This window comes from Ctenocephalides felis, unplaced genomic scaffold, assembly GCF_003426905.1.
Source record: "Ctenocephalides felis isolate EL2017-DRISC unplaced genomic scaffold, ASM342690v1 CF-g0.4_SCAFFOLD_01604, whole genome shotgun sequence".
NCBI lineage: Eukaryota > Metazoa > Arthropoda > Insecta > Siphonaptera > Pulicidae > Ctenocephalides > Ctenocephalides felis.
The window spans coordinates 245149-258654 of NW_020537758.1; the positions used below are offsets into that span (position 1 = coordinate 245149).

The following is a 13506-nucleotide window of genomic DNA, read 5'->3' on the forward strand; positions in this document are numbered from 1 at the left end:
TTATTTTATTTATAATTTTGTATTAAAATTTTTAAGCGTGTTCAAAGTAGCTAAAAGAGAGTCAATGGGTGGAACAATGATAAAGATCTTAAACCAGGAACAAAGTAGGTATTTTAGGTTAAAATCTGATGAATGCATTTAACTTAAGACATATACTTTTTCTTTCAGGTACAGGCTATGGTTAGAAGCTTATCTTACAAATGCAAGATCAAAAAGAGTGCTGTTATCGACTTATTGACAAACCTGGAATACCACAAGACAGTCAAACAGGTACAAGTTTATAAATGACTTTTCATAACCAAATGCACAATATTAATTATAAATATTCCAGATAAATTGAGTTCAATGCCTTCCAAAAGAGACAACACAGGAGATTACTATTCCTCTTTAGTAGTTGTTGCAGTAATCGCAGCCCTGGCAGTACTGTCTACTTTAATTTTGCTACTCATACTGACCAGGTAACCAACAAAATTAATCTTAGCCATTAAAAGTATGTGAATCATACAACATATTTTTTTGTAGAAGGGGAACAAGAAGAACAGCTAGTATTACAGCACCTGCAGCAGCGGCTGTAAGAAACGCCAATGGAGAGCATAATAATAGAAAAATTACTATAGCTGAAAGCGCTTATGACAATCCAACTTATAAGGTTGAAATCCAACAAGAAACTATGAGTAAGTTGTTGTGAAATGCCTTAATATGCCCAAAATAGTTATATAAATAGCATAATTTAATAAATAAGTAAGAATTATATAAATATACCTGAAGCTATTTAAAATGCCGTAATATGTCCAGAATAGTTTTTGTTGTTGGCCTGATATTCAAGTATTAACCAAAACATTAATTCACCAATATTTCCTTTCAGCCAACTTTCCAAATCTACCGGAAACCAAATGTTTGAAAATAGAAAACTAAATATATGAAAATTTTAATTATATAACACTAAACATAAGAATCATATGAACTACTTAGTAAATTTTGAAATTGTACTAATAAAATGTATTTTTTCAAAATGCTATAATCAGATACTTTATCATTAATCTAATTATGATTTTTTTTTTCAGACTTATAGAGAATATCCAAATGCATTACTGCGGCCGTGTATATAACAATATTATTAAAATTGTATATTTTTATATTATTACCAATTAATTTATAACTTATTGTAAATATATCGATACGAATGTAAGAAACAAAGCTATTTTAATTATTGCAGTTTTTAATTTAACTTTAACCTGAAACATACCTGTTTCATGGATATAAATTTCAGAATTGATGATAATGTCAGCATGTTCCAATTATCTTTTTCAATTTTATTTATCAACTTCAGTAAATACACAAATAAGACCTTTCAGTTATTAACAAATTTGATTTTCATCACCAAAAATTTCAGACATCTTTGGGCTACAAACAATCGTAAGATATAACAAAATCAAATACACCTAAATAATAAACAAAAATTTAATTAAAACCTAAATATTTATATTTACAACTGATTGATTGTAAAATTGCAGCACTTTGTTTCTCATTAATATTAATTGATTAATAATAAATAATAAAGCTGCAATTCCAAATTAAATGCAATAAGATATTAAAACAAACGTTTAAAGAATTTATAGAATAAGTACATATGTATTTTTAAGAAGCACTTGTTCGCTGAATCTAGTTAACGAAAAGCGAGGTATAAGTTAATGTGATTATAAAAGTTTTTAATTTAATTTTAACCTAAAACATACCTGTGTTCCATGGACACAACCATACATTCCAGAATGGTACCAATAATAAGTTCACCAAGTTCCAATTCGTTCATTAAATTATATTTATTAACATTAATAAATACACACAATCAGTTATTATTGAATTTAAATTTTAACACGAAAAACTTTGTTTAACGAATCGCAACTGTCAAACAGATTCGGGCTGCCAACAGTCTTGCCAATCAACGAATGAAAAACCGGTTATTTCAAATAAAGGTGCTTTGTGCAAGTTCAAAAATTTATAAATATATTGATATTAACAACTAATTGTGAACCGGAGCGCCTTCTTACTCTCAATCAAAATATGATGTCTATTAAGAATAGCTATAATTAAAACTCCATGCTCCAATGGAATATTTACAATGTCTTTAAATCTGTTTAACTTTTTATAAGTAAGACAATAAATCATGAAGATTAAAATAATTATGTTCTAATTGCATAATTATTTACATTAATAATATTTGTGTTAGCAAATTTCAGAACAAATAAATTATAATATTGAAACCATTTTCATGTTCTGACTTATGTAGCATTGTATTTAATGTAAGAAAATAACTTACTTCATAGCAACTTATATATGATTAAATTATTAATACTTACTTAATTATAATTCATATAATTATGTATTTCAAACTGACGATTCATAAACAACAATTTGAATAATTTTATTGCTATTTGAATTTTGAATGTCTCTTAAAACAGCCCTCATAGCGTCCTCCCATTCTTGTGAATCAATATCCTTCGATCTTAAAGATTTGGTTCTTCTAGGCATACTGACCTAAAAAAAGAAACAATGAAGCCTTTTAATAATATTTTTGGGTATCTATTATTTTACTGTGAGAATCCTTTGAAGAGATGCTACATCTGCTGCATTATTTTGGGCCATCATAAGTTTCTTCAATCCTTCTGCCAATAAAGGGCCCGACATCGCTTGTGCTATTCTTCTCCAACTTTCAGCATATTGTCTTCTAATCAATTCTATAAAAGTTGATGTCAAAGCCATCCCAATTAAAATATATAAAGTGCACAGCAGCATATAATTTGGACGAGCTAAAAATAAGTAAACTAAATATAATTATAAGCCAAATAAATATTAACTTATTGTTAGTTTTATATATACAATACTTGGAACTAAGTCTCCAAAGCCTATTGTGGTCATAGTTACAAAGCAGAAATAGAATCCATCAAAGAATGTCCATTCTTTTTCCCATAAAAGAAATACTGTAGCTCCTGCAGCCAAATATAAACAAAGAGCACAAATTGCTCCAGAAATGTAAAGAGCTCTTCTGACGGCAGCTTTTCTGAATGATTTTCTGCATCTTTCTAATAAGACAATTATTATTTATTAATTTTTTATATATATATATATATATATATATATATATATATATATATGGAATTTAGAATAAGTAATTTGCATAATACTAATAAAATGGCTGAATATTATAATGTGTATAAGTTGCAACCCAAATTTCAATTTAGATAACTATTTTTTAAATATCTAATAATTTTATATATAAACTTATCTACAAGCTCTCATTTTTTTTACGCATGATGTGATTTTTCACATAAGTAAAATTAATATCATGTACCAATTTAATGCATTTCTTGTATTTGTAAATAATGATTTTAGTTTACGATTGTAAGAGGCTTAGTTAAAATTAATATTGTATATTACCTTATACAAAATTTTGTATAAGCTTAAGCTATCTAACTTCAATGACCGTATTTATTACAAATAGGTGAAAACTATATTAGAAGCATGTCTTATTATTCTATCTCAATATTTAGCTTCATAATCTAGAAATAATTAATTCTATCAGTTTTCTTTAGAAAGCTTTGAGTAATTTATATGTTTTTATGACATTTTTTTCATTTTCTGAACAAAAAAGCAGCAATGTAGAATTAATATATAGCAAATGGGAATTAAAGTAAAGATTATCGTAATTAGATTAACAAATTTATCCTATGTAAGCCACAACGTTGAAACCACATTATCCGTTTGATATCTATTATCCGATCTTGGCATTTCACAATGTTTGAATTAGCCAGAAAATTCTATTTATTAATTTTGTGTTTTTAAATTCATTTTGAATCTTTTGACATCGAAGAAGGAAATAGTATGAAATAGCATAAAAGAATTTTTTTTTCAAAAACGGCAGAACTAATTTCAAAAACTTAAAAAGCATTCCATGTCAATTTCAATTACAAATAATTTAGTATTATTATATAAATAACTAAAATATAGGTATTTTTCAGATTTTTCATTATATTTAAAGCAAAGCATTTTTTAATTTAATTATTATGTCCTGAACTAAATAAAAAAATGAAATAAGTATAAGATACTAGGGGCTTATTATTGTAACAGAGGTGGATAGTCACAAGCGTTTTTGAATAGGATCTTAAACGATATTAAAATATTTTTGTCTCAATGTGATATGTAAACTGTCTGCAGGAGTATTATCATAGTTACTGTCCCGTAGGCCGACGCGGTAAACAGAAGTGTGCAGGCGCGTCATTTGTTTTTATATATATTAATAAATGTATAATTTTCCCAATGTATATATAATGTTACTTATTTTCTTCATTTATAGCAAAATCACGGCAAAGGTCGATTATTTAAAGCAAAAATCCACTTGCACCTAGTTAATTAAACTCTCCTGTTATACCTGGCATTGCAGGTAGATGTTTGGCCAACCTGGAGACAGCACTGGCAAATAATTTTCCCCAATCGCTCACCACCGTCAAAGTTAAAGGGATTCCAATCATCGCAAAGGGAATACAAAACAGTTGCCCCCATTTGGTCTCGGGCACTATGTTGCCGTAACCTAAAATAAAAAATAATATATAATCTAAAATTTCATATTGGGTCAATCTGGATTACATTTTACACTTCAATCAATTCTGTTTACAAGTCGAAAATAAACGCACAAGTTTACATTTGCATTAAAAGTTATCCAAGATACGCGAGCTAAATTTAAACCGGCAATAAACACGTTTTTAGTAGTTGGAAAACATAAAACTGAGAAATGTTTGGAATATATATATAGAAAATCAAAATTAAATTATGAACGAGGCGTGAATATATATTTTATTGCATGTCTTGATGGATTAAATATTGTACTATGTAAAATAATACATACCTAATACATCTAGTTACTATTCTCATTCATAATTATATTAAATCATTTGTATTTATATGTACCATGCTATCATAGTAATGATAGTAAATAAATAAAAATGAATAAATTATATAAGATTTCCAGGGTTTATTATACCATCAAGTTTATATTAAAAATAAAATGAGAAACGTAACATTCTAACATTTTCCTTTGGGATCCAAAACCCTCCATTTGTCCGGATAACTTAATTTAACAAAAAGGTTTTCCTTATAGAAAACGCAGTCTCACAAAGCAATGACAAAAGTTACTTAGATTTATTAAAAGTCTAATGTTTCATGTCAAATAGAAAATGGATTTTTAAAATTGAATCTTAGAATCATTTACTTCTCTTACCAATTGTAGTCAAGACTGTGGAAGAAAAAAATACAGCTTGTAAAATATTCCATTTTTCGCGACCTTCATTATCAGACATGTTGTCAAAGCGAAAACCTTCAGAGACAGCTTTTTCCAAGGCCTAAAATATAAAATATATAGCACATGAAACAAATTAAATAGCACATAATATTTTTAATACCAGCTCATAATTTTTTAGATTGTTGTCTAGCCACAATTGAAAATTTAAACCTCTCCTAAACGTGGTACTGTTTATCAAAGTTAGGAGTTCAGATCTTTCCTTCTGCATGGTCATCATTAAAGTTTTTTGCCTTAAAGTCTCAGCTGGTTGTTCTAGTGCTCGAAAAACCTAGAAAAGAAAAGAATAAATTATAACAAATACAATAGTACCCCGATTTACGAGTTTAATTCGCCTGTATCCACGCTCGCATCTCCAAGCAAACTTTGCCATATAAATACCTTGATTGCAGTCATTAATTAGTTGCAGCACAGTGGTTTATATTTATTGATTAATTTAAGAGTAAGAGTAAAATTTCATAAGAGTAAGAATAAGATTTCATAAAAGTGCAAAATTTCACGAAAAAGCGACGAATAGCTCCTTTGGCGAAACACTCGTATGCCAGGTCATTCGCAAGTCAAGTATATATTTCTATCAATGCACAATTTTATAACAAGTTTCCCACTGTTCATTATTTTTGCGTCCCCATTTATTATTTTTCAGTAGATTCACTTCTGCAGCCCTAGATGTTATGGATTATCATAACAAGGACGATTCTGAATGCGACAAGGGGGCGAAATAAGGAATGATTGCCAGTATATTTTCCTTAACTATTACTTTGTGTCTTTGGTGGCAGTTTTTTCCATTTTCCGCACGATGGATTAAGTTAAAGGGCGCACTTTATTGCCATGCATTCGCGCACATATTCTTGACCTTAAGGTGGATACGGATACGGATACATTATTACATCAAAAATATCATATTAAGGGTTTATATATATATATATAAATATATACTAGCTATACTTGTGGGAGCAAAGTTGTATACCTATTATTATAAATGTAGAAGGACATTTTATTAGTTTTTTTTATAAAAATCTTTAAAAATTTGTTTAACACAAATAAAAATAAACATATAATTGGAAAGCCATATAATTTTTCTATGATTCCGTATAATTTTTTGTGTATTATGTCCATTAAGTGTACAACTTTGCTTTCGCCGTTTTGGCAATATGAATTATCCACAATAACGGCGGGAGCAAAGTTGTACGCCTAATAACGCCATTATCTTTCTTTCAATATATTGGTTTTGTTAAAAATTGTAAAAATCTTCATTAAAAACATATTATTATAGCTAAAATTGATTGAATTTTCCATCAATTTATATATTTAAATAAATTGTTAAAGTGCATCAAATGTACAATTTTGCTGCCGTCGTTTTGGCAATTCAAATTATTCACAATAACGGCGGGAGCAAAGTTGTACACCTGATAATAGATAAACCAAATAGAACGAGATGTATAAGATATTGAATATCATTCATAAACAATTAAAGAATTTTAAATTACGATAAGATTAAAAGTAAATAATTAAATAAATCAGTCAACTTTTAGTTAAATATTATGCAAACCAAATCAAAGGTAACACTAGTTAAAGTAAGATAAAATAAGATTTTTGTTCTAAAGTATAAAATACAAAATATAACTAGAAAAAAGTTAATTCCACAAGTTGTGTTAAAACATACACACAAACTAACAAACACTTTTTATACAATTTATAGAAAATCTATTTTACAAAAAATATCGTGTTAAGAACATAACTAAGTCAATTGTCAGTAATTAAACAAAATATCATGAGCTTATAAAGAGATTGAAGTATTTTGAAATGAAAATATGAACAAAATGAGAAAAAAAATAAAAATATTTGTCCCTGCCGTGACAATGTTCGCGACATTGCCGTGACCAGGATTCGAACCTGGGTTACCACGGCCACAACGTGGGGTCCTAACCACTAGACGATCACGGCTATCAGGGACTACGAAAGAGAAGCGAGAACTCGTACATTTATACGGGTCTAGAGTAATGGCGAACGAACATCTGTACTTAAAATTATAAAGCATTTGTAAAATGATAATGATGATTCATATTTTTTTAACGATAATCTATAACATATTATTATTATTTTTATTTCCAATTTGATTCAATTATATCTCAGGTATATTATGAATTATTTTACTAATGAAACTAATGGACTAGATGTTAGTCGCCTTAAAACGAGTTGCATCGGTATCCCAACATGTGTAAAAAAGCGACTTGCTCAATAAGAAATCAATATATTAATACATGAGTGATTTATTAGAGCACAATATCTAATTTTGTATACAATGTAGACGAAAAATTGTAGACTTTTATACGTTTGTATTACAAAAAAAACGGCTTGACACATTTAAACATGTAAAATCGGTACAGCAGTTTGTGAGAAAACGTCGACGAAGAGCAAAAACCAGACACAATTTTTCCAAATTTGGTCTCATTCGATTCAGAATGGTTTGTAACATCGAGAAAACGTAAAATTAGCAAATCGGATTTTTTGGAAAAAAAACTTGTGGAAAGTTAAATTGATATGCACGGCAGACATATATACGAAACTAAGTCGTTCAATTTACAAGACTCCGTGGCGCAACGGTAGCGCGTCTGACTCCAGATCAGAAGGTTGCGTGTTCAAATCACGTCGGGGTCATTGATTTATTTTTATTTACAAAAATTTGATTTTTAATACAAAAATAGTAAAATTATTTATGTAGTAAGCGTACGATTTGATTGGTAGTACCAAAACTCCTTAACAATAGATTTTATCCAAACTATTCACTTATTAATTTAGCCTAATTAATTTCGTCCTACCAAATTCCATCGATCCCGAAGAGCTTAATGTATCAAACTTCGGTCCTTTATTACACATTTGGTAATACAATTATTACATTAGTTCCGGTTCCACCTATAAGATTAAAAAAGTTTCGTGTTGATATATAAACATCACAAACTTTTTTTTATGCCTTATATTTCCAGTTGGCGTCAACTTTACTTCCGTTGCCAAAATAGACGAATAAGCATAAATAATACATTATAATATATTCTCACGAACACATCGCCAGGAATTTTACATGCATGTAGCCTGGTGACTGGCACCAGGAGCAAAAAGTTTCTACAATTATGAAATATGATAACACTTTTTGTTAAACACCTACAAAAACATACATACTCACACACAGTAATTTGATCTTATTTATTCACCCACTTGAACTAAAGTGTGATTTATGAGTTAATATAAAGAAATTTATGCATTATGCTATAATTAAAATGTATGACGACTATAATCTTCATTTAATTAATTCTGTATTGTTCAAAATAATTAACAAACTCGGTGCAAGTGGCATTTTGCCTTAAGGCAAGAATTAATTCAAAAAATTCAGTTTTAAATATACAAGCAAAATGGCTAACTGTTTATTTAAAAAATAAAGATTTTCTTTTACTACAAGATATTATTCATATAAACTTATATAGTTGTAATAATAATAAAATCGAAGAAAAAATCACGTTTGTGAGTTCTTTACCATTTAATTTAATTATAAGTATACCGAGTTGCTGCAGGGTTTATATTGTTAGGAACAATTACAGTTCATTCAATTTTGTATAAATTTTTGAAATATACTTAGTTATTATAGATAACAATAAATATAAATATATATGGATATAAATATTTAACAAGAATGAGCGTAATTGGTAATAGCACGCCTTAGGACATACACGGTGTATGTCCTAAGGGCACAAATCCATTATTCCAAACTTCAATAATAAAAAATACATTAAAAATATGTAAAGTATGAAACAATTTACTATCATTATTAAATTTATTTTTTTATTCTGTATTGCTAAAAACTGAAACTCTATAATTTTATAAAATCCACAATTGTATTTGTTTGTAATTGTATGTGTGCTTGCAAAACTATATATAACAGTATTTCAAATAGTTAAATATATCTAGCACTAAAAAACCTATTTTGTTTATTAAAAAATACTAATAAGTCATTTTTGGAAAATAAATAATAGGTCTTTTATACGTCGAATAAAAGTGGGAATATTCAATCTTATAGACTTGTAACATAAATAAATTTTGAATTGTAGACGTTGGTACAGGACATCATCTGTTGGGTCATCTAGTATATATATATACTCTGGTGGTCCTTAATATGGACATTTTTGAATTCCCTCGTTCCCAAGGGCTCAAATAGTTCTAAATTAATAAAAAACAATTCTCTGAAAGTTTTAGCTCTTAGATAGTGCGCAATTCAATCAAACTTCGTATAAAAATAGCATGAAAAAAATTTTGAAAATTGAAAAATAATTGTTTATTGAAAATTCGACGCTCTGCAAAATTTTTGAAAATGTTTTCATGCTATTTCCATACAAATCTTTGATTGAATTGTGCCCTATCTAAAAGTCAATATTAAGAGCTAAAACTTTGAGAAAACTGTTCTTTGCCCTTGGAAGCAAGGAAATTCGAAAATGTCCATATTAAGGACCACCCTAATATATCTAATATATATATATATATATATATATATATATATATATATAGTGGCAATTCTCCTTCGAAACGGTTTGACAGGTTTCCATAAAATTTTACTATCACGTTCAGGATGGCTGCTGAGAATCAGACGTCTATTTTTCATGTCCCTCAGTGGATTTTTTTCAATTTTTGTGACCAATTTTTATTTTTTATAATTCGTAATTGGGAAACACATTCAACCCTAAATTAACACCCGTTTCCAAAAAAAATTTCAGTAAAATTTTGACTAAGTTTTTATGAGTTCAGCCGACTACTTAGTCACAATTAAATAAATTATCATATAATAATCAAGATCATATATCATATATAATATCATATAATAATAAAGATAACTATCACATATCACATTTATAGATATTCTGGAATAAAATACAATTTATTATTTATTGCAAACACGAACACCATATCAATCATACAACCTTACTAGAGTTATTCAATTAACGGGCATCCCCAAAAAAGTGTCTCCACAAAAAGTTTGATCGTCAGTATCCTCATTTCGTAGATTCAATCTAGGGTAAGGGACACTAATAATTCATGGAAACAAGCAAAAATGCATACACATAAATGTATATCGTATATAAAATAGGTGTAGAAAATAAAATAATGCCCATTTCGGCAACCCTTTGTTTACCTTGAACCTTATTAAAGCTGAACCTAAACACTAAAACGCCAAATATATTTGTTTTGCCTCCACACTACTATAGCAAAGAATTTTGCTAGTTCGTTTGCTTCACTTTTATGGTTTCGAAAGTAATGCTAAAGAAATCTTTGTAATATTAAATTTAAAATCGGGGTAAAAAATGTAAAATAAGTTCAGTTCTATGAAGTGTTAAACTCTAACTTGGACTGAAGCATGATTCATGAGTTATATCAAGAAATTTATTTATTAACATTCCGAAGGAAAACTTTGTTTTCGCTAGAAAATCCGATTTGCTAATTTTATGTTTTCTCGACGTTTGAAGTCATTCTGAATCGAGTGAGAGAAATTTGCAATCCTGATTAAAATTGCCAGCTTTCGATGAAACTTGCCAACACACCTTGGTACAATTTTTTTGAGGAAAGCCTCTCAGTTTTGAAAATTTTGAATCATAATTCACAAAAAGTCTTAATTGTTGAAAACGTGGAGCAATTGTGTCATTATTTTTACTGTGGTCTTAAAAAAAATATTATTTACCATTATGAATTCAAAGTTTAAATGAACGAAATTAATAAGAATTAATCACAATAATCGAAAAATGGTAACGACTTCACAACAGCTCTAGGTGAGATTTTGTTTTCTAATTGTTACTCTGTAACTCGGTGCTCCATGTAAATTTTATTTAAATTAAACTCTCACCAATCCTCCGACAGCACAATAAATCGCCAAAGACATCAGCAGTCCCAAGTGTCCAGCAACGGCTTTCAATTTCAGCTTAATCCTGGACCTGACGCCAGGATCTGCCAACCCGGTACTTTTAACACGAGTGACATCGTCCAGGATCTCGCAGGCGGCAAACGATGACCCCCTGCGACGGTCGTCACTCTTGAGAGTGACGCACTTGCCTTTTGGGGCGTCATCTTTCTGGTGCAACTTGTCGTAAGTCATCTCGGGAAAGGATTGATCTAATATTTGATTAGAAATTAGATTTTGATTGAAGATAAAATATTTATTAAATGTTGTTTTCAAAAATCACATTATTGTCGCTGTCACATTAACACATCACTCTATCAATTAAATATTTACACTGACAACCGAATGTTTGTCTGCTTGCATTTCGTCTGCACATGTGTGAATACAACAACGAAGAGTTTGAGAGTAATTATTAAAGAATTTTAATTGTAATCTGTCATAACGAGAGAAAAACGACCAATTCTGCTCGACTTTCAAACGCAAACTGTTACGAGGAGCAGGCATTGCTTAGATTTTTGGCATTTCGTTCGCCACGTTTCTCGCAAGCGCAGGAGAACATACATATAGTCATATAAATATACTCCTCATAACAAAACACACACACACACCAATAATTATTATACTCTATAAGAAAACACACAAACACACACACATGCACTTGTAAATGTTCTAAGAATGTTGTAAATGTTTAAGAAATGTAAAAATTCTCAAAATTGTTGCAAATTTTTTAAAAATGTTGTAAATGTCATAAATATGTAATTTTTCTAAATATGTAAATTTTCTGTGACTTTTCTAAAAACTGTTGTGATTGTTCTAAGAATGTTGTAAATATTTTAAAAATGTTGTAAATATTTTAAAATTTTGTAGTTTTCTAAGGAAATAAAACTTTTGTAGTTTTCTAAGGAAATAAAACTTCAGAATGTTGTAAATATTGTAAATGCTCTAAGAATGTTGTAAATAATTATTAATGTTGTAAATGTTCTAAAAATCTAAAATTTCTGTAATGTTTTAAAAATGTAAAATTTCTGTAAATTTTCTAAATATGTAAAATTTTTGTAAATTTTTTAAAAATGTTTCAAATGTTCCAAGAATATTCTAAGAATGCTGTAAATTTTGTATGAATGTTGTAAATGTTCTACTAATGTACATTTTTGTAAATTTTCTAAAAATGTTGTGTTTTCAAGAAATGCTGTAAACTTTCTAAAAACTGAATGTTCTAAGAATGTTGTAAATGTTCCAAGAATGTTGTAAATATTCTAGAAATATTGTAAATTTTCTAAGAATGTTGTAAATGCTTTAAAAATGTAGTAAATTTTCTCAAAATTGTTGTAAATGTTCTAAAAATGTTGAAAATGTCATAAATATGTAATTTTCCTAATAATATAAATTTTCTAAATACTGCTGTAAATGTTCTAAAAATCTTGTAAATGTAAATGTTCTAAGAATGTTGTAAATGTTTTAGAAAGGTTGTAAATTTTCTCAAAACTGTTGTAAATGCTCTAAAGATGTTGTAAATATTATAAATATGTAATTTTCCTAACAATGTAAATTTTTTAATGATGTAAATTTTCTAAAAATGCTGTAAATGTAAATGTTCTAAAAATGTTGTGAATGTCAAATATGTAATTTTTCTAATAATGTAAAATTTTAGTAAATTTTTCTAAAAATGTAAAACTTTTGTAAATTTTCTAAGAATGTTGTAAATTTCCTAAAAATGTTGTAAATTTTCTAAAAACTGTTGTAAATGTTCTAAGAATGTTGTAAATGTTCTAAGAATGTTGTAAATGTCCTAACAATAAGAATGCTGTATATATACTAAAAATGATGGAAATGTTGTAAATTCTCTAAGAATATTATAAATGTTCTAAAAATGTTGTAAATGCCACAATATACATTGTAAATGTTCTAAGAATGTTGTAATTGTTCTAAAAATGTAAATTTTCTAAGAATGTTGCAAATGTTCTAAAAATGTTGTAAATTTTCTATGCATGTTGCAAAAGTTGTAAATTTTCTAAGAATGTAAATTTTCTAAATGTTTTAAAACTGTTGTGAATGTTCTAAAAATGTTGTAAATTTTCTAAAAATGTTATAAATTTTCTAAGAATGTTGTATATGTACTAAAAATGGTAAAAATGTTGTGAATTTGCTAAAAATGTTATATGTATTGTAAATTTTCTCCAAACTGTTGTAAATTTTCTAAGAATGTTGTAAATGCTTTAAA

General features: G+C 28.0%; 2 protein-coding genes and 2 non-coding genes across 4 annotated transcripts in view; 2 read left to right on the plus strand and 2 right to left on the minus strand.

Annotated features, from left to right (window-relative positions):
• The window catches only part of LOC113372679 (putative epidermal cell surface receptor), a 16350-nt gene extending 15278 nt beyond the window's left edge, over positions 1-1072 (plus strand). The window contains exons 26-29 of the mRNA XM_026613033.1: positions 217-270; positions 332-458; positions 523-674; positions 1065-1072. Coding sequence (XP_026468818.1) covers positions 217-270; positions 332-458; positions 523-674; positions 1065-1072 — 341 coding nt within the window. The remainder of the gene's footprint in view (positions 1-216; positions 271-331; positions 459-522; positions 675-1064) is intronic.
• A 1313-nt stretch (positions 1073-2385) lies between these two features.
• LOC113372747 (potassium channel subfamily K member 15-like) lies at positions 2386-11746 on the minus strand. Its single transcript, XM_026613092.1, has 8 exons — positions 11569-11746; positions 11232-11497; positions 5454-5621; positions 5273-5393; positions 4414-4585; positions 2883-3043; positions 2593-2807; positions 2386-2535 (listed from the first exon to the last, which is right to left on the minus strand). The coding sequence occupies exons 2-8, from the start codon at positions 11478-11480 to the stop codon at positions 2386-2388; spliced, it is 1236 nt and encodes a 411-aa protein (XP_026468877.1). The 5' UTR covers positions 11481-11497; positions 11569-11746.
• Positions 7223-7294, minus strand: Trnah-gug. The gene has a single exon. It is a non-coding gene; the product is annotated as a tRNA-His (tRNA).
• Trnaw-cca lies at positions 7937-8008 on the plus strand. Its single transcript has one exon. It is a non-coding gene; the product is annotated as a tRNA-Trp (tRNA).
• Positions 11747-13506: the final 1760 nt, after the last annotated feature.

Bases quoted from the DNA above. Each gene is read 5' to 3' on its own strand.
- LOC113372747 (XM_026613092.1), bottom strand. From the start codon at position 11,480: ATGACTTACGACAAGTTGCACCAGAAAGATGACGCCCCAAAAGGCAAG. The intron at 4,586-5,272 runs GTAAGAGAAGTA...TTTTTATTTTAG, and splicing joins CACAGTCTTGACTACAATTG to GTTACGGCAACATAGTGCCC. The intron at 3,044-4,413 runs GTTTAATTAACT...AGCTGCCGTCAG, and splicing joins ATGCCAGGTATAACAGGAGA to AAGAGCTCTTTACATTTCTG.